A 25637-nucleotide genomic window follows, 5' to 3' on the forward strand; every position below is an offset into this window, starting at 1 on the left:
CACATTGTATTCGCGGCATTTCTGCAACACCTGGCGGATTGCGAACATCTAATCCGTTGTAGCGAGTTCACCCAAGAATCCAACCTGATATTACGCCACGAACTCTCTTGCAATCGGTGATAGACGGCAGTGGTGTGATCGCGCGATAGTTCCCGCAATCCAACTTGTCGCCCTTTTTATAGATGGGACAAACGACACCTCCCATTCATTCCTCCGGTAGCACTTCCTCCTCCCAAATCTTGTTAATGACTCAGTGTAGTGCTCTCACCTACGCTCTCCACCTTATTTTAAAAGCTCGCTTGGTAGTTGATCTGCTCCAGCGGCTTTGTTGTTTTTCAACAGGCCAACCTCCTCCTCAATATCTTGGAGCTGGAAATCTTTCGTCCAGCGCACGTACTCCTAGATCTGCTACAACGCCACCTTCAGTGCTTGCAACGTCGCCATTGAGGTGCTCATCGTAATGCTACCGCCACCTAACGATCACCTCACCCTCGCTCGTGAGAACATTCCCGTGCTTGTTTCGACACATGCCAGCTTGTGGCGCATAGCCTCTGCGCGAGCGGTTCAGCTTCTCGAAGAACTTCCGTGTGTCCTTAGCGCGGTAAAGCTCTTCCATCGCTTCGCGATCTCGTTCTTCCTGCTGGCGCTTCTTTCTCCGGGAGACTAAGTTCTGCCTGAGCTTCTCGCTATCGGTAATCTCGTCCAGGTTTTTACACTGGACAGTCGTGTGCTCGATAGTCTAAGTCTGTCAATCTCAGTAGGCCTTCAGTAATGTGTGTTTACCACCTAAAGTCCAGTTTCGAGTTCAAAAGGAATCGCTCAAGAAATTTCTTGAGCGATTCCTCGCAGAAACTTTCTACGGTTACTGCCATTTGAACTGCCATTTCTTCGCAACTGCGTACTGCGATCGAGGAAAAAGCGGATTCTTGAGCGATTCAGTCAAGGAATTTCCCATGCATCAAAATAGGCTGATAAATTCCTTCTGAAATGCAAACGGCCCTTAAATTTGAGCATAATAATAATGGGAGGAAAAGAAACTAACAAGGATTCCTTGCGAAGCAGCTGCGAGCGAAACGGAAAGAGCTCAGCACGCAAAGGCGATGCACTGGTGTATCAGCCTGGTTCAGTGTACTGAAGAATTCGTTATCTGTCGTAATCGGTCGCTGGTTCAAGTTCAATCAGAATGTGGATCGAGCTGTTCGGCGACTACTAACAGCTTTGGTAGTCTACTCTTGTTATGGTTCAGCGAACGCGTGAGGTCTGCGCTACTCATCTGCGCTTTCTGTGCTAGCACTGTATCGCCTCGTGCCATTCCTGGCTGGTCGCTAGTCAGCACTCCAGATTTTGCGGTCGGGAACGTAACTTTAAAGCCTCGCTACGGTTTTATGGGACGGAATGCGGTGCCGGCATCAGCCTATCCGCCGTTCCAGGTCAGTATTATCCGACTGTGGAAGGGGTGCCATGTCGCTTGTATACAATTGCTACCGGATGTGCAGGATTTTTGTAGAGACTCAGTACTCAGCAAGGCTCACTGTTGTTGAGCCTCCACGCCTAGGCTTTCTCCGCTAGTTGTGCACCAGAAGCTGGGTCACTTCCCGGGAGAAGCGACAAAGGTGATAAGTCCACACTGGTGTGTGGATACAGCCCGCTTAGGCAAGCACCCTAGGCTCCCACCTAAAAGGGATGAAATTCGATAGAATACTTAAAAGTGGTACAGATCTTGGATTACCGTTTTTAAGGTTGAAATATTGTCCCATATGTTCCACTTGGAGGATAACGAGCCTTTGGATATATGATACCTTAGAGCAGTGATCCTCAGGCCCGTTTTTTAAACTGCTCATATTGCAACACCTGGGTCGATTTGTAAAACATTCAACACGTTATTCTTGACTATTTCTGGAGTAGAACGGCTTCCAAAAGAAACATTGCAAGGAATCCTACGGCAACATAGTGAACTGGACATCACGTGCGGCCCGCGGGCCGCACTTTGGTGACCGCGGCCTTAGAGAATCGTATGAAATACATTAAAAATTCGCCAAAAACATCCTTGAACTAGCTAACAATTTACAATTCGGCCAAAGCCTGCCCAGAATTTCGACATGTTTTGCATCTTCCGAAGCCAACCTGAAGTTTCAGCTGCCTTCTAGAACATCGTCTTCGTCCAGCCCCATCGCTAGATAGCCAACGTAGAGTTGCTTAAAACCCCATGTGCCTAAAAGCTTCGTAGTTATAAGTGTGCTTTTTGTGATGTTTCTTTCAAAATGTTCAATTGGCCTTCCACAGTTACCTAGCCCCACCCAATGCTAATCCATCACACCCCCGTTGTTCTAGGGTCAACGACTGGAGGAACACGGTCGCCAGCAGGAAATCATCACAACCGAACAGTACGAAATGCAAGCGGAAACCGCCGGGTACATCGGATGCCTAGCCGTCAATGGCTACGGAGAGGACTTCGTGAAGGCCGACCTGTTGATCAGCGATCTGAGCAAACCGGTCGTGATCGAAAAGCTGTCCCCCAAAGAGGTTACGATCGGCGATGAGGTGACGATCGAATGCGCTGCCGTGGTGTACAACCATACGGATGCGATCAACTTCTTCCGCGACGACGTACTGCTGAGTAGATTCGAGGGGATCACCATCGAAAAGGACTACAGAACGTTCGCCTACCGAACGAAGTTGATCATTTACAGTGTCAGCAGGGAGCATCAAGGTGTAATTCGATGCCAGGCACCGTTGATCCAGTCGAGCGAAATGGACGAAGATGAGCTGACGCTGGAGGTGTTCGAACCGACGGCCCCGGTGATCGTGGACGAGAAAGTCCACGAAGAACTGGAGATGGAAATTGGCGAACGGCTAACGTTCTCCTGCAATGTGGATGGAATGCCAAAACCCATAATCGAGTGGACCAAGAATGACGAATTTATAGAGTTCGATAACGATACGTTGGTCTTGCTGGCAAACGGAAGTATACACATGCCGTTCTTGAATGTCGAACTCTCCGGCGACTACAGATGTATAGCAAGGAATAAAGTTTCCAGCGCGGACAAGGTTTGGAGTTTGCGAGTAAAAACCGTCACAATTCGGAAGACCTGGATATATCTGATTATTTCGATGATCCTGGCCTTGATCCTCGCAGTGTTGCTTATCTCATTGTTCTACTGCAAAAAGAAGAAGGAGGTTAAGGAGATGAAAGCGGCCGGGCTGGCGCACTTCGAAGAAGGTGACCTGGAGCAGATGAATCCGGAGATATCGCTGGACGAGCAGGCGGATTTGCTTCCCTACAAGAGTGAGTACGAGTTCCCGAAGGAGAAGCTGAAATTGGGAAAACAGTTGGGAGCAGGAGCGTTCGGTGTGGTGATGAAGGCCGTCGCTAGTGGGATCATGGTTGATGAGGATGAGACTGTGGTGGCCGTTAAGATGGTGAAGAAGCAGACGGATAACGAGGTGATGCGAGCGTTGATTTCCGAGTTGAAGATCATGGTTCATCTGGGTCAACATTTGAACGTGGTCAATCTGCTGGGAGCGGTTACGAAGAACATTGCCAAGAGTAAGAAGGCTTCCGAATAATTTGAATACAGTAATAGAAACTTACTCTTCTCGTTTTTTAGGAGAACTGATGGTCATTGTCGAGTACTGTCGTTTTGGCAATGTTCAGAACTTCCTGTTGAAGCACCGACCTTACTTTATTGATCAGGTCAACTCAGAAACGGGTGAAATTGACTCAACAATCGACACGAATAAGCTCCGGTGGTCAGCTGCGGGCTATACCTACAACAGGTAAGGTCGAATCGTTACTAACCCTTCTTTGTCTGTGGATGATGGTGAACTAACCTAAAAATTTAGTACCTCTAGGATTGCAGCGTAGTCAATATTACAAACTCTAATCCCGTGCATTTTATTTTTCATGGTGTTTGTTTGCTACCTCCATTGGATGCCCTAATGCATAACTGAAACCGAAACATTCTATCATCCTCACTTCTCCGTATCCTGTATACGGATCTTTACTTCTCTGTCGCCTCTAATCATCGCACCAAACTTTTCCGGAACGTGGTGAAATCGTGTGTATGTGCTAACCCTTGAATATAATGTGATGTCGCTTTAACCCGCTACTGGTGATTGGTCGGCTATGTGTTGGTTTGTGATCCCCACCTTCAGTCAAGGCTTGAAGTATGTTAATCTCTCGTTTTCTACAAACAACGTCAACAACCCCAATTTAAACAACAACAACAACCATCACAACGCTCAAAACCGCAACCGTCGACCTCGGATGGCTCCGCAACCGGTTGTGATCTACTGTAACAACATGGTCACGTGCAGTGGTAATTCGGCTGCCTACACCAACCCGAAGAACCACATGAACTCCAAGGGCTACGTGAGGCACTCCGGTATCCAGAATATGGGCATGGTCGACAGCTGTAACACCGAAGCGACGATCATGACCTCCGTGGATGGTGAGTACTTGTGCCAGTAACCGAAATCTTTCCATCTTTAGGGTACTAATTAGTATGACGAAGAAGCAATTGCGTTGACCATGAGATCTGTACCCTTATCATATGATATTGAGATTTGAGAATAGAGCAAATAAAAAGTTATCTAAATATATATTTCATCTATTTCGCCCAGGTTACGATCTGAACACCGCCAACACCGGTGACAACACAGTCAACTCCGTCAACTCCAACGAGCCCCTCTGGAGATCGAACTACGGTATGGACTACAAGGGTCCGGCTAGATCCGTGACTACCACGGACCTGGTATGCTGGGCTTCCCAAGTAGCCTCCGGCATGGAATACCTTGCATCAAGGAGGGTCCTCCATGGTGATCTGGCGGCCCGCAACATACTCCTCTGCGATGACAACGTAGTCAAAATCTGCGACTTTGGTCTCGCTCGGTCGATGTACAAAAGCGATAACTACAAAAAGAAGGGAGAAGCTCCTCTGCCGTTCAAATGGCTGGCGCTAGAATGCATCAGCGACAACGTGTTCGGGACGTATTCGGACGTGTGGGCCTACGGAATCGTGCTGTGGGAGTTCTTTTCACTGGCACGAGTTCCCTACCCGGGCATGGAAGCCAACCAGGAGCTGTACAACAAACTACGCGATGGCTACCGCATGGATAAGCCACAGTACGCCAATCAGGACATCTACGACATCATGCTGAACTGTTGGAATGTAAAGCCTGACTCTCGACCCTCGTTCAAAGATCTGAAGAGCCGGTTCAACGCCATGCTACCGGAAGAGATGAGAAATGTAAGTTTTTTAGGGTGCTATCGTGATCCAACAAACCTTCAACACTTCTTTTCCCTTCGCAGCATTATATCGATCTCAACGAGCCGTACTTGGCCATGAACGCTGAAAAGGAGCAGCGAGGAGAACCTGACTACCTGGCAAGTTTAGGACCGCCAGAAGAACAGGCGCCTAAAGCGCCACCAAACTACGTAAACGGAATCATTCTCCCTCTGCCTCCAAGTAAGATTCATCAGACCTTTTAAACCTCTATAATCTCCAACGGTTCCCCTTTCCCACAGTTTCCGACAAGCCGGACTATCTCCAGATGACCAAGTCCGACTCGGACGACAGCCACTTCGACTTTGCCTCCTTCAACAACAGCCAACCATCCCCGACGCTGAAGAACAACCTGGACTCCAGCCCCCAACAGGGTAGCAAACGGCACAAGAAGAAGGCCATCCCCGAGGAGATCCCAATGCTCCTGAACCGATCCGGCGGCAGCCACGGGTTCAATTCCGACTCGGAAACCGAACCGACCAGTCCGGTACCGATGGTTCGCACAACCAAACTGGTCCACCCGGAGCACGAGTACACCAATCTGAAGCGGATGGATAAGCCCAGCGGAAACGGGCAGACGACCTCAACGAGCGCGAACGGTACCGATCCTGGAAAGGACGCGTTCAGTAATCCCGGCTACGTGGTGGTCCACGCCCCAGCCAACGAAAAGAGATTGAAGTAGGTTTTAGGAGAGTCTCTTCCGGGAACGGAATGGTTTTACTTATTTTTGACTGATGAGGCCGTGGACGGATGTCGAATGTACGCTTGGATGTGCTTTGATGGATGAAGTATTTTAATAAGAGCGATGCAATCTATATTTACTACTTGTGAAGAGTAAATGCGTGTCTTGAATTGTATGTGTGATGTGAATGTTTTTAACGGACAACAAGAGTGATTGTTATGCACTCGCAGCGAGTGCGGAGAGCTTTTAAAAATGTTTTCTCTCATATTAATGCCTTAAATGTTTTAGAAACTATTGGATATTTTACTACTATAGAACATAATAATTATATGTATAAATTATTCGATCTTAATTGCACATTAGTTTTCTTGTGTGCGGATATCACAGTCCCCTGTCTTCAGCAATGATATGTTCTTAGGATTATTTAGCGGAATTCGTGAAAATCGTGCCTCGGCTATTGAGCCTGGTTTGTCGCATTACACCTTCCAGGGCGATCCAGGGTTGAAACCCAAACATGAAAGACCGTCAGCTTGTCACAGAATCAGGCAATGCTTGAATGAACTGGACAGTTCACCCAAACCCCTATCGTTGCTTTGATCAGTCTGGTTAAATTCCCCGGGAAGCCGATCTCGTCCATAACGCCGAACAATTGATACCTTCTTCTTTTACATGGCTCGACGTTTGCATTGGAACTTGGCTTGCCTCTCTTCAACTTAGTGTTCATAGAGCACTGCCACAGTTATTAATTGAAAGGCTTTCTTTGCCTGCCATTACATTGTGTGACAAGTACAATGATACTCTATGCCCAGGGAGTCGACAAAAATTTCCCGACTAGAACGGGAATCGTACCCGTCTCCGGATTGGCGATCCATAGCCTTAACCACTATTGATATCATAGACCTGGTATTCACAGCATTTATTTGCTATTATTTTGTCTCTTCCCAAAGCAAAGGATTGGAAGAGCAGAGGTTGTCTTGCAGGCATAAACGACAAGACTACCGAGAGTAATCTAATCAATTCCAGTTTCCTGGAGCTCACCAACTCCACCTAAACTGCGATCGAGTGGGCAGCAGTCAGCTCCACATCCACCTTATCGATCGATGCTTGATAGACATCCAGCGTAATATCGAGAGCAAAGCCGACGATATTCACACCACCCGTCGAGGACTTCTGCCTCAACAGCTCATCATAGAGTCTCCATAGCCACAGCTCTAAAGGCGTGGGAAGAACTTTTCATGGAGTATCAAAGTCGTTTAAGAGCAATTCAAAGTATTTCAAAGTGTGGTAATACAAAGGGGTTTCAGAAACGTTTCAGGTAGTTTTAGGGTTGAGTTCAAAAGCGTTTTGGCGTTCCAAGAGGTTTGGAGAGCTGTTCGGAGATTTTCAGGAACGTTCAAGGAGGTTGTAAGGCATGTCGAGGAGTTTTAGGGGTGTTTTTTTTTTAAAAGACATGGACAACGTCGTCAGCTTTCGGCTGTACAGACTGTTTTAAACTTAACATTAGACAACGGGCAACGGAGCATGCACCAGTGGAAACGGGAAAGAAACTATTCTCACGAAAAGTTTCAACGCCCGAAGCGGGAATCGAACCCTCACCCCATAGCATGGTGCGATTATAAGCTTGGTGACCCTAACCGCACGGCTACGAGGCTCCACTTGGTGGAGGGTTTTAGAGGAGTTTCAGAATGTTTCAGGGGGGGCCAAACCATTCCATGGATTTCAGAAGCGTTCAAGGGGATTTCTGAGAAGGGATTGGTTTTAGACAAGTAATTCGGAAGCATTTCAAGATCCTTTAGAAGTTTCAAGGGGTTGAGAGAGCTGTTCACGGAGTATGGCTGATATATAAGGGGGATCAATCAGGCAAATGGAACCATTGGTGTGTGTGTGTGTGTGTGTATGTATGTCAGTCCGAGATGCGTACGATTTACACGGTTAATGTTGCGTTTAACATATGCTAAAACCAAGAAGATACTTCAATTTTCACTGAGCATCACGGACACTCACTGGACAAATAACAGCCATACCATGAAATTGGTCGAGGGTTCAAAAAGGTCATCAACCATTGCTCTCGATCACTACGGCGACAATATCAATCCTAATAGACATCTGGGCTGCGAAACGGTGAGTCGATGAGGAGAGCGTCCAATAGAGCTCTGGTCCTCACAAGTTCCTACCTCATGCTTCCACGGGTCAAGCGATGACAAAGACCGCCAGCTAAGAGTTGTGTGCTTAGCTGGTAGTGCAGCCTGGGCACTGTTGTCCTTCTGACTTCAGCTAGATTGAGGAGGTACGATCCGAGTGTCTGTTCACCAAGGAGGTGCGGCTCAAACAGCGTCTGTTCTGGCATCCAGCGGCTGAGTAAGAAACGCTGCACCACGCCCACCTAGATCCAAGGTGGTAGCCCCATCAGCGTGGTCGTCCCAGTGTTGGTTGGGACGTTAAACAGAACTGGCACGATGACCCTCCGCGAGACAGGAGTGTTGGCATAGGCCCAATAAGCCACCCGTAAAAATCCCCATTGCGAATAACATAGGAGAAAATACGACTCGATACAATCGGCAAAGACCCACGCGACGAAATAAGGACTACGATTGGAAACTTGGAACATGGAATTGCAAGTCACTAGGTTTCGCAGGATGTGACAGGATAATCTATGACGAACTACATCCCCGCAACTTTGACATCGTGGCGTTGTAGGAACTTTGTTGGACTGGACAGAAAGTGTGGAAAAGCGGGCATCGAGCGGCTACCTTCTACCAAAGTTGTGGCACCACCAATGAACTGGGAACAGGATTTATAGTGTTGGGCAAGATGCGACAACGTGTGATTAGTAATCCTACATTTTAGAGATCTGCGGAGGCGGCCATTGTAAGCCAATCGTGCAGAAAGAACTGTCAAAGTGTGAGCCAAATGAACAGGCTGATCGTTCGTAAGAAGGCGTCGATTGAACGGTATTGCAATCCGAGCTAAATAAATTAAAATTATTTATTTTTAATATCGAGAAATTGACGGTATATGTAAGTTTAGTAAAAAGATAGAATTTAATTAATTCTGCTTTCAAAAGCTCAAGCTTATGACGAAACTTTTGTTGCTGCACTTCTCGAAAAAACTTTCATTGCTGCTTCTTGCTTCAGTTCTGCCGATATGTTTAGCTTAACACTTTACAATAAATTTCAGATTTCACCGATTGCTCCGCTATTTTTTTTTTCAAAATTTTGAAAAAAAATCTATTATAATTAGAAAATGTAAACAAAACAACTTGAACCACTACGAAGTCACGCACAAAGTTTGAACATCTAGCTTTGCAGCAAGTGTTGGCAGCTGATGTAAACAAAATGAACAGCGTTGCCGAATCGACATATGTAACTTCCGCTTATCTCTATGTAGAGGATTTCTACGTGTGATCGGGTGGCAGCCGATCAACGCAAGGATGTGCATGTTAAGAGTTAAGGGCCGTTTCTTCAACTACAACATTATTAACGTCCACTGCCTACACGAAGGGAGACCTGATGACGAAAAAGAAGCGTTCTACGCGCAGTTAGAGCAAACATACGATGGTTGCTCGCCGCGTAACGTGAAAATCGTTGTCGGCGACATGAACGCGCAGGTAGGAATGGAGGATATGTACAGACCGGTAATCGGGCGAAACAGTCTGCACGCCGTATTGAATGATAACGGCCAGCGATGCGTAAACTTTGCAGCCTCCCGTGGTATGGTAGTCCGGAGCACCTTCTTCCCCCGCAAAGATATCCACAAAGCCACCTGGAGATCACCTGACCACCAAACAAAAAACCAAATCGACCACGTTGTAATCGACGGTAAATTCTTCTCCGATATAACCAATGTCCGCACATACCGCAGTGCGAATATAGATTCGGATCACTACTTAGTCGCTGTATGCATGCGCTCAAAACTTTCGACAGTTATCACCACGCGTCGAAGTCGAACGCCGCGGCTCAACATCGAGCATCTGCGTAACGTAGAAGTGGCTCAAGACTACGCGCAGCAATTAGCTGTGGCCCTACCAACGGAAACGGAAGAGCAGCTTGGCGCAGCTACACTTGAAGATGCCTGGAGGGACATCCGATCCGCCATAGGTAGTACCTCGGCTACAGCACTAGGCTTCGCGACTCCGAATCACAGAAACGACTGGTACGACGGCGAATGTGAACAGTTAAAAAACGAGAAGAATGCAGCGTGGGCGGGAATGCTGCAACACCGTACGAGAGCGAACGAGGCACGTTACAGACAGGCGCGGAACAGGCAGAACTCAGTCTTCCGGATGAAGAAGCGCCAGCAGGAAGAACGATACCGCGCTAAGGACACACGAAAGTTCTACGAGAAGCTGAACCGCTCGCGCAGAGGCTTCGCAACAAGCCGACATGTGCCGAGATAATCACGGGAATATTCTCACGAGCGAGCGTGAGGTGGTCGAAAGGTGGCGGCAGCATTACGATGAGCACCTTAATGGCGACGTTGCAAGTACCGAAGGTGGCGTGGTAACAGATCTAGGAGTATGTGCACAGGACGAAAGACACATCAATTGTTCATCGATTTCAAATCGGCGTATGATACAATCGATCGACAACAGCTAAGGCAGGTTATGCACGAATGCGGATTCCCGGATAAACTCATACGATTGATCAAGGCGACGATGGATCTAGTGATGGCTTTTGGCTTTTTCAACATGGAAAAATAAATTAATCTATAACTTGATCATTCTATTTTATAGAGGGGCCGACTATTAAAACTATTACAAATAGTTTGAACTTTAAAATTGAGTTTAACCAACTTTTTTGTTAGTTGAAGCTGAAAAGTGTTACAAGTCACCCCGTTTGACGGTACTTTGGACTCCGCAGAACTCTACGATCGAATAAAGTTCGCCGTAACACGAAGTTAACCATCTACAAAACGCTGATTAGACCGGTCGTCCTCTATGGGCACGAAACATGGACCCTACGTGCAGAGGACCAATGCGCCCTTGGAGTTTTTGAACGGAAGGTGTTGCGTACCATCTACGGCGGAGGGCAGATGGAAGACAGGACTTGGAGAAGGCGAATGAACCACGAGCTGCATCAGCTGCTGAGAGAACCAACCATCGTCCATACCGTGAAAATCGGAAGGCTACGGTGGGCGGGTCACGTCATCAGGATGTCTGATAGCAACCCGACTAAAATGGTTCTCAAAAGCCATCCGACCGGTACAAGAAGACGTGGAGCGCAGCGAGCTAGGTGAGTCGACCAAGTGGAGGACGACCTACGGACCCTACGCAGAGTGCGGAACTGGAGACAAACAGCCATGGACCGAGTAGAATGGAAACGGCTACTATGTACAGAAGATGCCACCCCGGCCTCAGCCTGATAGGTAAGGTAAGTACGGAATCGAGAAGGTAATCTCTCCTTGGAAATTTGGGCTTTTAATTTATTCCCACCATGTTTATTTGTAGGAATCACGGTTACATTCTAGTGGTTTTTTATATCCTTCAAATGGAAAATAATAAACATATGTTAAAAAGTCTAAGATTTCTGCAGTCTCTGCCATATGGTCTAATGATTATTGACCACCGATATTTATACCAGCGAAAGTCTATTAGGTATGTTGAAAATATGAACGCTACTAGATATTACAGTCCACTTTATGCTACTACCTTTAGGTAGTCACTACAGTTTTTCCAATTGTCAAAGTTTGGTTACCTATCTGAATCCTCAACGCATATTAAAAACAGGTTTGAATTGAACCTTGTTAACAGCATTTACAGAAGGATGATTTCGTTAATCAGATGGCAAGTCGTCCGAGAGTATCATAAGAACTTATTATATAAATGCTAAAACCAAGGCTAAAACATCTAAAATTGACCAACGGAGTTTCACACGAATTGAGTTTTGATATACGCTAGCATAAACTTTTTGCTATATTTACAACTGGTTTGTCAACGTGCTTACCTTCGCTATCGCTTCAGAACATTGATGAACGTATCCTTCGGGACATTGATGTTGGCAATTGCTCGCATCTTCTTCTTGCCTTCGGCTTGCTGTTTGAGCAATTTCATCCTTCGAGTCACATCACCGCCATACTATAAAAAAAAGATTGATAAGTTTCTCTCCTCTTTTCAAATAGTTTCTAACAATCATACTTACCAACTTCGCCGTTACATCCTTCCGGTACGCCTTCAGAGTCTCTCGACCCACAACTTTTCCGCCGACCACCGCCTGAATGGCAATCTGCACCATCTGCCTGGGGATCAACTCCTTTAGCTTCAGCACCAGCTCCCTCGCGTGTGATTGAGCTTTACTAATGTGCACAACAGTGCACAGCTCATCGACCATCTGTCCGTTCAGCAAAATATCCATCCGGACCAGCGCACTCGGAACGTAACCATGATCCTCGTAGTCGAAACTGGCATACCCGGAGCTGATCGATTTCAACTGATCGTGGAAGTCCAACACGATCTCATTCAGCGGCATCAGATAGGTGGTCATTATCCGATCGTTGTCAATGTTGATGGACGTCTTTTGGATGGCTCTACGCTCAACGCACAGCCCGATTATGGGCCCAGTGCACTCCGTTGGAGCGATGATCGTCCCCAGCACGTACGGTTCGTAGTATTCCTCGACCATAGTCCTATCCGGGAACAAAGCCGGATTGCTCACGTAGATCTCCTCGCTCCCGCCATGCGCCGCAATGATCTTGGCCCCTTTCAGTTTGATCCGGTAGGTCACGGAAGGGGCCGTAAGAATCGGATCGGCGTCATACTCCTGCTGGAGCCGCTGACTGAACACGTCCAAATGCAACAGACCCAAGAACCCTAGTCGCCATCCCTGTCCGAGAGCTGGACTGGAATCCGGTGTAACCGTAACTGCGGAATCGTTGAGGACTAGCTTTTCGATCGCCCCCTTCAGGTACGGATGCTGGGATTGATCCGCCGGGTACACCCCTGCGAACACCATCGCTTGCTGTGGTTTGAAACCCGGCAACGGAACACAGGTTTTGTCTTTCTTGACGTACAGTGTATCGCCTATATTCGACTCCTTGCTCGTTCTCATGTTGCATCCCAGAAGACCAACCTAAGGCGTTGCAAAAGAAAATAGGAAGCAATTCAAAGTGTAATTACGGCAGGAATCCTAGGAACAATTTCGTGAAGAACTCAAGTGGCACGACGCAAAAAACTTCGAGAGATATGTCGGAAGAACCTATCAAATTTACTACTTATTATTCATATAACCCAGTGCCTCACTCACCTGTCCAGCCACCAGCTTGTCCACCTTCCTCTCGTCCGGTCGCAGCATCGCTAAGCTTTTCACCTCATACGACTTGCCCGTGTGACAGGAGACAATCTCCTGACCCGTCCTGACCTCACCGTCCTTCACGAAAATCAAGTTCAACGCCCCTCGGTACCGATCGAACCAGCTGTCGAATATCAGCGCCCGGAAGTTCGCCTCCCTCTGGGCATCCGGAGCCGGAAGCCTCCGGACAATCTCCCTCAGCACCGCATCGCAGCCGGTTCCAACTTTGGCCGATATCCTTAGCACCTCATCCGGATCGATCTCGAACAGTGTGAACAGTTCCTGAGCCACCGCGTCGGGCCTGGCGTTCTTCAGATCGATCTTATTTAACACCGGGACAATCACAAGCTGCTTGGACCGAGCCAGATGAAAATTGGCCACGGTTTGAGCCTGCACTCCTTCGTTGGCATCCACGAGCAGAATCACCCCGTCGCAGGCGGCCAACGACCGGGACACCTCATTGGAAAAGTCCACATGACCCGGGGTGTCAATCAAATTCAGCAGATACGTCTCCCCTTCGTACGGATAAACTAGCGATGCCGTTTGAGCCTTCACCGTGATTCCGCGTTCCTTCTCAACCTGCAAGCTGTCCAGCACCTGTTTATTGCCAGCTTTCTTCGAGATCGTTCCGGTCAGTTCGAGCAGCCGATCCGCCAGGGTACTTTTCCCATGGTCGACGTGGGCGATTATGCTGAAATTGCGGATTCGACTGACCGGGATCCGATCGAAGTGGGAATCATCGTCGTCCGAGCCGAGCCACCTGGTAGTGCTCAAGCTGCGAGCTATGGTGAGGCGAGAATGTCTGTAAACGGTAAATGAGTTGGTAATAAAATGCGTATGTTCCGAGATATGTTCTTCTTACGGGCAAAACTACTCTAAAAACTCAAATAATTTGAGAGGAACAATAAAATTGTTCTATTGACCTGATAATAGGTATACAAATGTATCCAACAGGGTGTCGTAACTAATAAAATTACAATTACAATTACAAAATTACAATTACAATCTGTACAAAACTCACCTGATAAGGAGAGGTATCGCACGCGATATGTGCATGGAATGCGACAGCGACACCAGTTTGAACAACATTTTCTACGAAACAATATTCAGAGTTTGCTCGTATTTCACTTAAAAACCTTTTTCCCACAGTATTTGAACTAAATCATTTTAAAACTTTTAAAATATTACGAAGAAACTGATTTTTGGATTGCAAAAACCGGCAGATTTACGCAAATCGCTCCTCGTGAACATAAACAAGTAGAACTGTCAAAATCAGCTGGTTCGTTGTGTTCATTCACAGGTGTTCACGGCATCACAGTGATGAATGGATTTTATGCAGCCATAATTTCTCGTCTATGCAGAAAATTGATTTGCTGGATTGAAAAAACAAACAAAAAGTTATTTAAATGAGATTTTTTATCTAGTAATTCGCCTGGGTATTCTCACATTAGGTTTAGCGAGCATGCTTAAAGTAAAAAAAAACACAACGGTTTCTTCTAGAAAACAACAAAGTGTGGTAGGAAACCCTTACCACAAATTCTTTAGGTACTCAAATTTGTATGGAATTTAGAATGGGAAAACGTTCTTTTTTGCATTATACTCATACCTAGTTGAAATTTTTTGTCTAACACCAAGTAACTAATGACGTTAAGGCTTTTTGCGGCATCATCAGCATCGGCAGCCATGTTGGATATGAGCCTCAAAATTTCAAAGTGATAATTCTCTGCCACCAAAGCGAATATTCGTATGAAAAAGTATCATCCTATATGCTCACTCGCAGTGATTGTGATGATACTTTTTCTACTGCCTTGCTGCAGAATTGACAGTTTTTTATCACTTCAAAAATGCGAGGCAAACAATCATTGAAAAGCAAAAAGTCAATGATTCGTTTGAAAACTTAGTGATGCAGTAAGACACCTTAAAGTATTGACTTATCCACCGATGAACCAAATTCATCGCGGTCCGAGAATTTTGACACTAGAGCGGGGCCATTCCAATCAGAATTTGACGATTCTGATTGGAACAGACCCCGCTCTAGTGTCAAAATTCTCGGACCGCGATGAATTTGGTTCATCGGTGGATAAGTCCATAGTCTAGGACAGGCCTGCCCAACCTTTTTCGGCTGCGAGCCACTGGCGAATCTCCATAACAGTCGACGGGCCACGAATAAAAATACGATAAATAAATAATTCATCCTGTAATTCATTCATTTTTAGTTAACATCAAATTCATGATAATACTGAATTTGCCGTCATAATACTCGATTTGCAGCTGCAGCTCTCCAACCTCGGTCACGTCCAACACTCGCCAGATCGCTCCACCTGGTCCGCCCATCGTGCTCTTTGCGCTCCACGCCTTCTTGTACCAACCGGATGGTTAGCAAACACCAACTTTGCAGGGTTGTTGTCCGGCATTCTTGCAACATGCCCTGCCACCGTATCCTTCCGGCTTTGGCCACTTTCTGGATGCTGGGTTCGCCGTAAAGTGCAGCGAGCTCGTGGTTCATCCTTCTCCGCCACACACCGTTCTCCTGTACGCCGCCGAAGATCGTCCTTAGCACCCGTCGCTCGAAAACTCCTAGTGCTTGCAGGTCCTCCTCGAGCATCGTCCATGTCTCGTGTCCGTAGAGAACCACCGGTCTTATTAACGTCTTGTACATGGTACATTTGGTGCGGGGGTGATAATAATACATTTTTTTTCTTTTCTGAGCATTGCTAGATAATAGGAAAGAACTTTCATAATTCTTAAGATGCCAATGACACGTTTATTTTCTGATTAATGTATCTAATGTAATCTAATTAATCTCTTTAGATTAATGTATCTGAAAACCCTTGCAGAATATTGGAGCTGAGAACAGTATTTAGGAAGTTTCAATGACATGTTTCTATGTAGTTCCAGATAGAGCTATTGATTGGCACAAAAATAAAATCTCTGAAAGCTTCAAAATTGTAATTTAATTTTTCATGTTTTTTCCAAAATTACTCGAAGTTGATGACGTAATGTTTTTATTTTGTTTTACAATCAAAACAATTTTCACAAACACATTAATTTTATTGTTGAGAATCTTTTATTTCAAATCTGTAGGAAGCTCAAACCAAAAGCTTGCATTTTTTCAAACCTTTTTAAATTTTTACAAAATAAACTTAAAAAAGTCATTTTAGTTTTTAAAATTATTGAAATACATTTCTATTGAAAAAGGAAAATATTCAGAATTATTATTCCTCGGGCTATATTATTTTTCTCCAATCGTGTCACGGGCCGCACAAAATATCCTCGCGGGCCATACATTGGACAGCCCTGGTCTAGGATATGCCGAAAAACTTTGCCGAAGACCGCAAAATGATCCGATGCTTGTAATAAAAGTAAAGCTTTTATCACAAGACTTAGTATCTGATCACTTTGCGGTCTTCGGCAAAGTTTTTCAGCATATGCTATATACAGGGTGTTAGGTTCCCGAGTGCAAACTTTTCAAAGGGTGATAGAGGACCATAAATGGAGAAAAAAATTGTTCTACGCATATGGTCAAATCTCAACCGATACGTAGTTATTGAACTTCCCATGTGTATGACTCTTATTGCCTTAACTGTCAATAACTTGAAAATGGCCAAACATATCGAAGTTTTTTTACCCTTATTCGAAAGATTATTGAATTTTCTAACAAATGGCATCTTTGAATCGATTGGTTTAGTTAAATAACTAAGTTTTCTAGAGCAAAATGGCTAAAAATAGTGTATTGTTATTGGTTGTTGTCAATTATCTTTGAAACCTGCGTAATAAATAAAAATTCTTTCTTTGGCAAAGTTGTGGCCCCTGTTCCACTCTACAATTCGTTCTATGACGCCAAACTTCTAACTCTTATCGTTTTCTTGCAATTTTGATTTAAATGTGCGGCACAATGCGCAAAAAAGTGCTTTCCATGACAGTTGCAAATTTATGATCTGAAATGCGATGTTAAAATCGAAATTGCAACAAAACGATAAGAGATAGAAGTTTGTTGTCAAAGAACGAATTGTAGAGTGGAACAGGGGCCACAACTTTGCCAAAGAAAGAATTTTTATTTATTACGCATGTTTCAAAGATAATTGACAAAAACCAATAAAAATACACTATTTTTAGGTATTTTGCTCTAGAAAACTTAGTTATTTAACCAAACCAATCGATTCAAAGATGCCATTTGTTAGAAAATTCAATAATCTTTCGAATAGGGGTAAAAAAACTTCGATAAGTTTGACTATTTCCAAGTTATTGCCAGTTAAGGCAATAAGAGTCATAAACATGGGAAGTTCAATAACTACGTATCGATTGAGATTTGACCATATGCGTAGAACAATTTTTTTCTCCATTTATGGTCCTCTATCACCCTTTAAAAAGTTTGCACTCAGGAGCCTAACACCCTGTATATACAGGGGATAGACAAAATGATCGGGACAGGCAAAATTTTCACTTTCCAAAAAATGCTCAACTAGCTGTAACTTTTCGAAAAGTGCATCAAATATTCTCAAATTTTTACTGTAAGTTCATCAACTACTTGTGTATCAGTGGTACAAATTTGGAAAAGATCGGGCCATTCTCCACGAAGTTATAAAGATTCTTGAAAAAGGTAAAAATATCCGATAGCCAACTTTGAGCTGTTATATCTCCGGATTCAATGAACCGAAAGCAATGAAATTTTGACCATTCATGACTTAAATAATGAGCTATGAAAAACCTGTGACATAACCTAAAATTTTTAACATAGAAGAAAATTATAACGATTAGATTATTTTTCTAATAAAACACCAAATTATCCAAAACTTCAACATCATTTCAAAATTCAAGATGCAAATTATAGTTTATTTAATTTCCCTCTAATTGATTTATATATAAATGTGTTTTAAGGAAAGTTACAACATAGCCACCAGTAAAATGATACAAGAATGGAATGCATATTAAAAATAGACCAATTTACTAAAAAATCGTGAAAAAATATTAAATCCCTATAACTTTTTCCCTTGTTAAAAATTTCATGTTAAGTCAAATGTTTTTCAGAGTTCATTATATAAGTCTAAATGGTCAAAATTTCATTGCAATCAGTTCATTGAATCCGGAGATATAACAGCTCAAAGTTGGCTATCGGATAATTTTACCTTTTTCAAGAATTTTTATGACTTCGTAGAGAATGTCCCGATCCCAAATTTGGACCACTGATTTACAACTAGTTGGTGAACCTCACAGTAAAAATTTGAGAACATTTGATGCATTTTTCAAAAAGTTACAGCTAGTTGAACATTTTTTTAAAAGTGAAAATTTTTCCTGTCCCGATCATTTTGTCTATCCCCTGTATATCGGTTTATTCGGGATATCTTAGGCTATACTTCAACGTCATTAGTTAGATCGTTTTAGACAAAAAAAAATCAATTCATTAGTAAAATGCGAAAAAGCACGTTTTCCAATACTAAATTTCATACAATTTTCAATCGTAATGCGGAATACGTTGATGCAACCAATCGCTTCTAAATTTTACACAGTTGTTTTGGACGCTAAAAGGAATCGAAAAAGCTTTGTTCCAAAAAATCGAATTTGCTGACCCAGTCTAGTGGTCAACATTGTTGCTGTGCAACTTTTAGAGATTATCTTTAACGTCACCGGCCACGTCCTTGCAGCCAAGTTGGAAGAGGGAAAGAAGCCTTGTTACATGAAGGACCGCGTTTACAGCTACGACTCCACCAACGGCAGCAGGATGGAATGTTTGTTAGTAAAAAAGGTATTGTTGGGTCTGGATTCACTTTGATTAGTGACCTTTTGACTTTGAATCATGCCAAGCTGGCTTCCGCGCTATTGTTGGCTATATGCGGAAAACAAACAAACGATCGCCCGCGTCAAATGATCGCTCAATGTTCACTCATCAAATATACATCAAGACACATACACGAACAGAAACACAGAAAGATATGTTGCATATCACCTGTCAAACCACACGAAAGATTAAGCAAACATTTAGTGAGAGATAGTTTGTAAAATTCAATACAAATTTATAGAATAATATGCTACAAGACTTACTAATCCAATAGTTAATGAAAACAGCAACCACAAAAAAGGGAACAACAACGAACGAACTCACCGGATAATCGTAGTCAGCTTGTTCTCTGTGTTTGCCACTGATTGCAGTACCCAGTAGGTGACAGTGTTGGTAAAATCACACTCAAAGCACACTCATGAACCGCTCCTGCGTGAGCAAACTCGCGCGCGATTATGAGTCATTTTCTCACGCGCGAGATTTTCAAGCAAAATCTCGCTCTCGCGAGTCAAGCGCCGAAATCTGGTTCGCTTGTAAAACGAATCCAAATCAATTTGAACGACATCCAATGTTGTTGTACGATAGGTTTGCTTTTGTTCATATCATATAACCCTAAAAACATCAATGTAAGTAATAAGAATACCAAGAAATAAAGCAATGAGAGAAATCGCGAGTCAACTCATGCATGATTTTTTCGGCGGTGAGTTTGGCGAGTCAAGAATCGCGCGTGAAACAACTCAAGCATGAGATTTGAGAATTTGAGTTTTTACCAACAATGGGTGAAAATGCACAAAAATGCGATACGACATAGGGTATGTGTACCGTTCCTTGGCCTAATATGCCAGCCGCCTTGACAATTTTGACCATAACTCGTGAATTAATAGCAGTATAAATGATGTGTTCACTCTATCACGCACTCTAGGCAGTGCATGTTTCTGCAATTGGAAGTAAACTAGCGTAAATATTCAAGAACTTACTTAATTGCGTTGAAAAGATTCGGAAATTTGAGCACTTCTCTACAGTAATTCTTCCAATGTTCCTCAGAAAATTACTCTGAAAATTGTTTCAGCAAGATTTTTTCCAAGAATACATTCAAAGATGCTATTACAAACTCCTTCGAGAATTCTCGCAGAAATTCCTCGAGGGATATATCCCAGATTTTTCTCCTGGAATTTCTCGAGAAATTCTCAATAACATCTTGCATCTTAGTTTTAAAGCTAATATCTTCATTTTCATTCGGGCTTCAATGAAGCAATCTATGAATCCTCGGGAATATCTCTTAAGAAAATCCCGGAAGCATTCCATGAAAAATCTCTCGATTTAATCCGGAAATGGTGTTTTTAAAAGCTGGAAATTTCAGCTTATCATTGGTGGGTTTAGATTGCAGATTTTTATTTTTTTCGTCGTCGATTTCCAGAAAGTTGTTTGTCATCAGAGTATTATTACAAAATTTTAATATCAAGCAAGGAATTTCGGATCATTTGAGCAAGCGCGCGCCGTTCAGTTAGAATCATGCAGAAGAACCGTGTTTTTTTTTTTATTAAAGATTCAGAATTATATATCGTCAATATAAATTCGTTTCCTCTTATTGTATCGTTTTGTTTTTTGCTTACTTTCCGTATTCTTCCTCACATCTTCTGTATGTTTTCCTGTTTTCGTCAGTAACCTCAACTCTCTAAAGTTATCGTTATTAGGTATTTCATTTTACTTTCCAATTTATTTTGCTTCTGTGAATGATGGGAGTGCATTTTTTTGTGTGTTGTTGTTCGGAAAAACTAACTTCTTCAACCGTGCGCCTAATTTCGTGTGGATTTGGGCATTGTTGCTATGAATTTATGGTTTTAAAAGAGTTAAAAGTCGTTCGTTACCATGAATCGGCATTAGGCGTGCCCGCATGTTTCGTTCGAGTGGTGCTTATTCCAGAGTGTATCTAGGCTTTCGCGGTTTTAATGTTTTCAGCACAACCATTTTATATTTCTAGCTTTGTGTGTGACTTGTTCAGGCTCGTGTGATCGGTGTGGCGATTTGGTGTTAGGAAATCAAAAGGAACGAACTGTAATTTTGCGTGGTTTGATCGATAACGAGAAACTGGCTAAATGTGTAATTTCAATGCAACACCTAAAATTGCTAGAGGAATAGGAACTTATGGGAGTAGCGTACGATGTGGTTTATGTTTTTAGGAGAATTTTTAAACGTTTGAAAATTGGCACCATTATTTTTAAGATTTTTTGGAATATTTTTTCTGCGATTATCAGCAACCAAGAACGCTATTTAAATCCTACTATTGGTTGTATGACAAATGGATATTGCATGCTAATTAAGAATCGCTATTTGGAGTGAGTGGTATCAAATAGACCATTCTTATCAAACCTACCTCGTTTTAATGCTGGAAGGACTATTTCTGATTAATACGTTTCAATCATTTTTTAACGATTATTCATCCAATTACTGCTCACTTTATCAATCATTCCCAGGAATGAACATTATTTTTGACCAATGTCTAAAAAAATTAGCAGTCAAGTTGAAGAACAATATAAATTATGATGATCTTATCGTTCAAAAAGCAAAATAGAATATGCTTGTGTAACGGTGAATTCATTTTCATGAATTGTAGATGAATTACTTCTTCTGACCTAGAGGGCAGATGAAGTGGTTTACCTAGCATCAATGACGATGAACTACTCGTAAAAATGTGGACATGGGCTTATCCACCGATGAAACGAACGCGGTCCGAGAATGTTGACACTAGAGCGGGGCCATTCCAAATCAGAATCGTTCAATTCTGAATGCAAGGGCTGAAAGTCTCTCAAATAAAGATAAATCAATCAAATCAAATCAATTCTGAATGGAAACGGCCCCGCTCTAGTGTCAAAATTCTCGGACCGTGATAAATTCGGTTCATCGGTGGATAAGTCCAAAGGGGAGGGCCTCTGGATGAACCAATAGTCAAAACCACATTTTCTTTTCATAGACCCTCTTACTGTTGGGAAAGATACTGAAAATCTACATTCTCTTAACGATAAGTTCGTTCGATAATTCATTTAGAAACTCTGGTATGTAGCAGTGGGCACATTCCTATTTATTTCAAATAAACCTGTTCATCTGATCCATTTGTTAATTGTTCGAAATAATTGTATTTCAGAAAAACAAAAATAAAACACGAGCATTAGATCAGATATGAATGGTCTATTTTAGACGGTGGAAGTACATTCTATGGTCAATTACGGGAATTACGTGAAAATAGTGGTAATGCAAAACGTGTCGGCTCAGTATGACCTAGTAAAAGTGAATTTTTCGGTTCATAGATTTCAGAGGTTAAATCACAATTTATCTTATTTTATTTTTGACTATCGAACAAAGTTTTACGCAAGTCATTTCTAGGTTTATAACTATTATCAGGTTACAGAAACCTAAAATCTAAATCGTTTCGTAATAAAACTACTCTCTATGTTTCAACCGTTAGAGGCATAAATAAATTTTATATAATTTTTACAACATTTTTAGGATTCTCAGGATTTTATCAAAACCAAAAAAGAAGCAGGTCAACAAAAGAGAACGCAATAGAAAATATCTTACAGAAACATGGAACGGACTCACCATTCAGAAAACAATCTTCACCAGCAAACCGGAATCGTACAGCATTAGGAAGTAGAAACTTCCCGCTGAAAACGAACCCAGCTAACAGTGACTGATCCCATTGGTGTTGGCCAGTTCGTTGTTGTTTTCCATTCGGCTCGCCGTCGTCGTCGATGTCGTCGGAATGGCTGATGCCGGAGGCCGTAGCAGGTCACAATACTGCAGCAATGCTTCCCGTAGCGAACGGGACACTTCCGCAGAGGACGTGGTAGTGCACTCGACCAGGTAGGGGTACAGTCCGATCAGTTGTTCCCAGGCGGTGGTGCCCACTGTTTAGGAAAGAAGAACATTGAGGAAGGCATTTTTTTTATGGAGGTCTGAGAATTTTGACATTAGATTGGGGCCATTTCAAATCAGAACCGTCCATTTATGATTGGAAACGACCCCGCTCTAGTGTCAACATTTTTGGACCGAGTGAATTCTGTTCATCGGTGCACTTGTCTATCCACCGATGAACCGAATTCATCACGGTCCGTGAATTTTGACACTTGTGCTCATTCTGCGAATGGAGTGACGTGAGAAAAGTCGGAGTCGTATATCGAGGTGAGAAATCTCGACTCGAATGAGGTGACTCTCCATTTGATTTACACGGCGAGTCACTTCATTCGAGAGTGGATTCCTCATCTCGATATACGACTCCGTTTTTTCTCACGTCACTCCATTCGCAGAATGAGCACAACTAGAGCGGGGCCGTTCCCAATCAGAATTGAACGATTTCCAATAAGAATTGAATAATTCTGCTTGAGAATGGCCCCGCTCTAGTGTCAAAATTCTCGGACCGCGATGAATTTGGTTCATCGGTGGATAAGTCCATCAGAATCGTTCAATTCTGATTGGAAATCGTTCAATTCTGATTTGAAACGGTCCTGATCTAGTGTCAAAATTCTCGGACCGCGATGAATTCGGTTCATCGGTGGATAAGTCCATAAGCCCATGACCGATGAACCGACTTCACTCGGCCCGCGAATTTTGACACAAGAGAGGTCATTTCCAATCAGAGTTGGACGATAGACGAGAGAACCGATGAACTCAATTCATCGCGGTCCGAGAATTTTGACACTAGAGCGGGGTCATTCCCAATTAGAATTGTTCAATTCGGATTGGAAATCGTTCACTTCTGATTGGAAGTGGCGCCGCTCTAGTGTCAAAATTCTCGGACCACGATGAATTCAGTTCATCGGTGCACTCGTCCATTCTGATTGAAAATGGGCCCGTTCTAATGTCAAAATTCTCGAACCGAGTGAATTCGGTTCATCGATGAATAAGCCCATTAGAAATGGCCACCAATTCTCGGAATAGACGAGTGCACCGATGAACTGAATTCATCGCGGTCCGAGAATTTTGACACTAGAGCGGGGTCACTTCCAATCAGAAGTGGAAGATTTCCAATCAGAATTTAACAATTCTGATTGGGAACGACCCCGCTGTAGTGTCAAAATTCTCGGACCGCGATGAATTCAGTTCATCGGTGCACTCGTCTATTGGTTCCCGGTTCATCGGTCGATAAGTCCATGGTACGCAAATGCACACCAAATGGTCTTATGGGCTTATCCACCGGGAAATTGTTTAACCGAGTGCATTTTGATATAAGAGCGAGGCCGTTTCCAATCAGAAGTGAACGATTTCCAATCAGAATTGATCAATTCTGATTGGGAATGGCCCCGCTCTAGTGTCAAAATTCTCGGACCGACGAATTCAATTCATCGGTGCACTTTTCTATTCTAGAACAGAGTGAATTATGTTCATCGGTGAATAATTGAAAGTTTATCCAGCTTCGTATTGACTGAAGCTGGATAATCTTTCAATAGACGAATGCACCGGTGAATTCATCGCGGTCCGAGAATTTTGACACTAGAGCGGGGCCGCTTTCAATCAGAAGTGCACGATTTCCAATCAGAATTGAACAATTCTGATTGGAAGCGGCCCCGCTCTAGTGTCAAAATTCTCGGACCGCGATGAATTCAGTTCACCGGTGCACTCGTCTATAGACGAGTGCACTGACGAACTGAATTCATCGCGGTCTGAGAATTTTTGACACTAGAGCGAGGCCGCTTCCAATCAGAAGTGAACAATTTCCAATTAGAATTGAACAATTCTGATTGGGAATGGCCCCGCTCTAGTGTCAAAATTCTCGGACCGCGATGAACTCAGTTCATCGGTGCACTCGTCTATGGACTTATCCACCGATGAACCAAATTCATCGCGGTCCGAGAATTTTGACACTAGAGCGGGGCCGTTCCAATCAGAATTGGACGATTCTGATTGGAACAGACCCCGCTCTCTCTCTCTCTTCTTGGCGTAACGTCCTCATTGGGACAAAGCCTGCTTCTCAGCTTAGTGTTCTCTGAGCACTTCCACAGTTATTAACTGAGAGCTTCCTCTGCCAATGACCATTTTGCATGTGTATATCGTGTGGCAGGCACGAAGATACTCTATGCCCAAGGAAGTCAAGGAAATTTCCTTTACGAAAAGATCCTGGACCGACCGGGAATCGAACCCGTCACCCTCAGCATGGTCATGCTGAATACCCGTGCGTTTACCGCCTCGGCTATATGGGCCCTAACAGACCCCGCTCTAGTGTCAAAATTCTCGGACCGCGATGAATTTGGTTCATCGGTGGATAAGTCCATAGACGAGTGCATCGATGAACTAAATTCATCGCGGTCCGAGAATTTTGACATTTCCAATCAGAATTGGACGATTCTGATTGGAAATGGCTCCGCTTCAGTGTGAAAATTCTCGGACCGAGTGAATTTTGATCATGCGTGGATAAATACATTTTTTGTTAACGTTAGTCTGGATTTTACAACAAACGATTATTTCTAATTATGTATCTTCGGAAATACTTACCTTTGGCTGGAGGTGCCTTCTTCATAGATATCACAAGTGTGGCCACGGCTTTCAACACAAACGAAATCTCCGAAAGCCGGTATCTGAAATGAATTAGGTTACTTAGAAACAGTTCATTCAAAACA

General features: G+C 43.5%; 3 protein-coding genes across 19 annotated transcripts in view; 1 reads left to right on the plus strand and 2 right to left on the minus strand.

Annotated features, from left to right (window-relative positions):
- Positions 1-6319, plus strand: part of LOC109417728 (vascular endothelial growth factor receptor 1) — a 176812-nt gene extending 170493 nt beyond the window's left edge. For 12 of the 17 annotated variants that reach the window (XM_062850372.1, XM_062850373.1, XM_062850371.1 and 9 more), the window contains 6 exons: positions 2332-3547; positions 3609-3777; positions 4156-4451; positions 4624-5249; positions 5312-5468; positions 5528-6319. In XM_062850372.1, the coding sequence (XP_062706356.1) occupies positions 2332-3547; positions 3609-3777; positions 4156-4451; positions 4624-5249; positions 5312-5468; positions 5528-5967 (2904 nt within the window). In that variant the 3' untranslated portion in view covers positions 5968-6319. The remainder of the gene's footprint in view (positions 1-2331; positions 3548-3608; positions 3778-4155; positions 4452-4623; positions 5250-5311; positions 5469-5527) is intronic. The other 5 variants (XM_062850377.1, XM_062850379.1, XM_062850378.1 and 2 more) reach the window with 1 other exon arrangement.
- A 5540-nt stretch (positions 6320-11859) lies between these two features.
- Positions 11860-14498, minus strand: LOC109414223 (translation factor GUF1 homolog, mitochondrial). Its single transcript, XM_019688366.3, has 4 exons — positions 14272-14498; positions 13206-14052; positions 12105-13031; positions 11860-12040 (listed from the first exon to the last, which is right to left on the minus strand). Exons 1-4 carry the CDS (start codon positions 14337-14339, stop codon positions 11915-11917), a joined length of 1968 nt encoding a protein of 655 aa, XP_019543911.3. The 5' UTR covers positions 14340-14498; the 3' UTR covers positions 11860-11914.
- A 6027-nt stretch (positions 14499-20525) lies between these two features.
- Positions 20526-25637, minus strand: part of LOC109412678 (protein MON2 homolog) — a 55509-nt gene continuing 50397 nt past the window's right edge. The window contains exons 7-8 of the mRNA XM_062850407.1: positions 25513-25595; positions 20526-22931 (exon numbers count right to left, since the gene is read on the minus strand). Of these exons, the coding sequence (XP_062706391.1) occupies positions 22705-22931; positions 25513-25595 (310 nt within the window). The 3' untranslated portion in view covers positions 20526-22704. The remainder of the gene's footprint in view (positions 22932-25512; positions 25596-25637) is intronic.

Source organism: Aedes albopictus, chromosome 2 (assembly GCF_035046485.1).
Source record: "Aedes albopictus strain Foshan chromosome 2, AalbF5, whole genome shotgun sequence".
Classification (NCBI taxonomy): domain Eukaryota; kingdom Metazoa; phylum Arthropoda; class Insecta; order Diptera; family Culicidae; genus Aedes; species Aedes albopictus.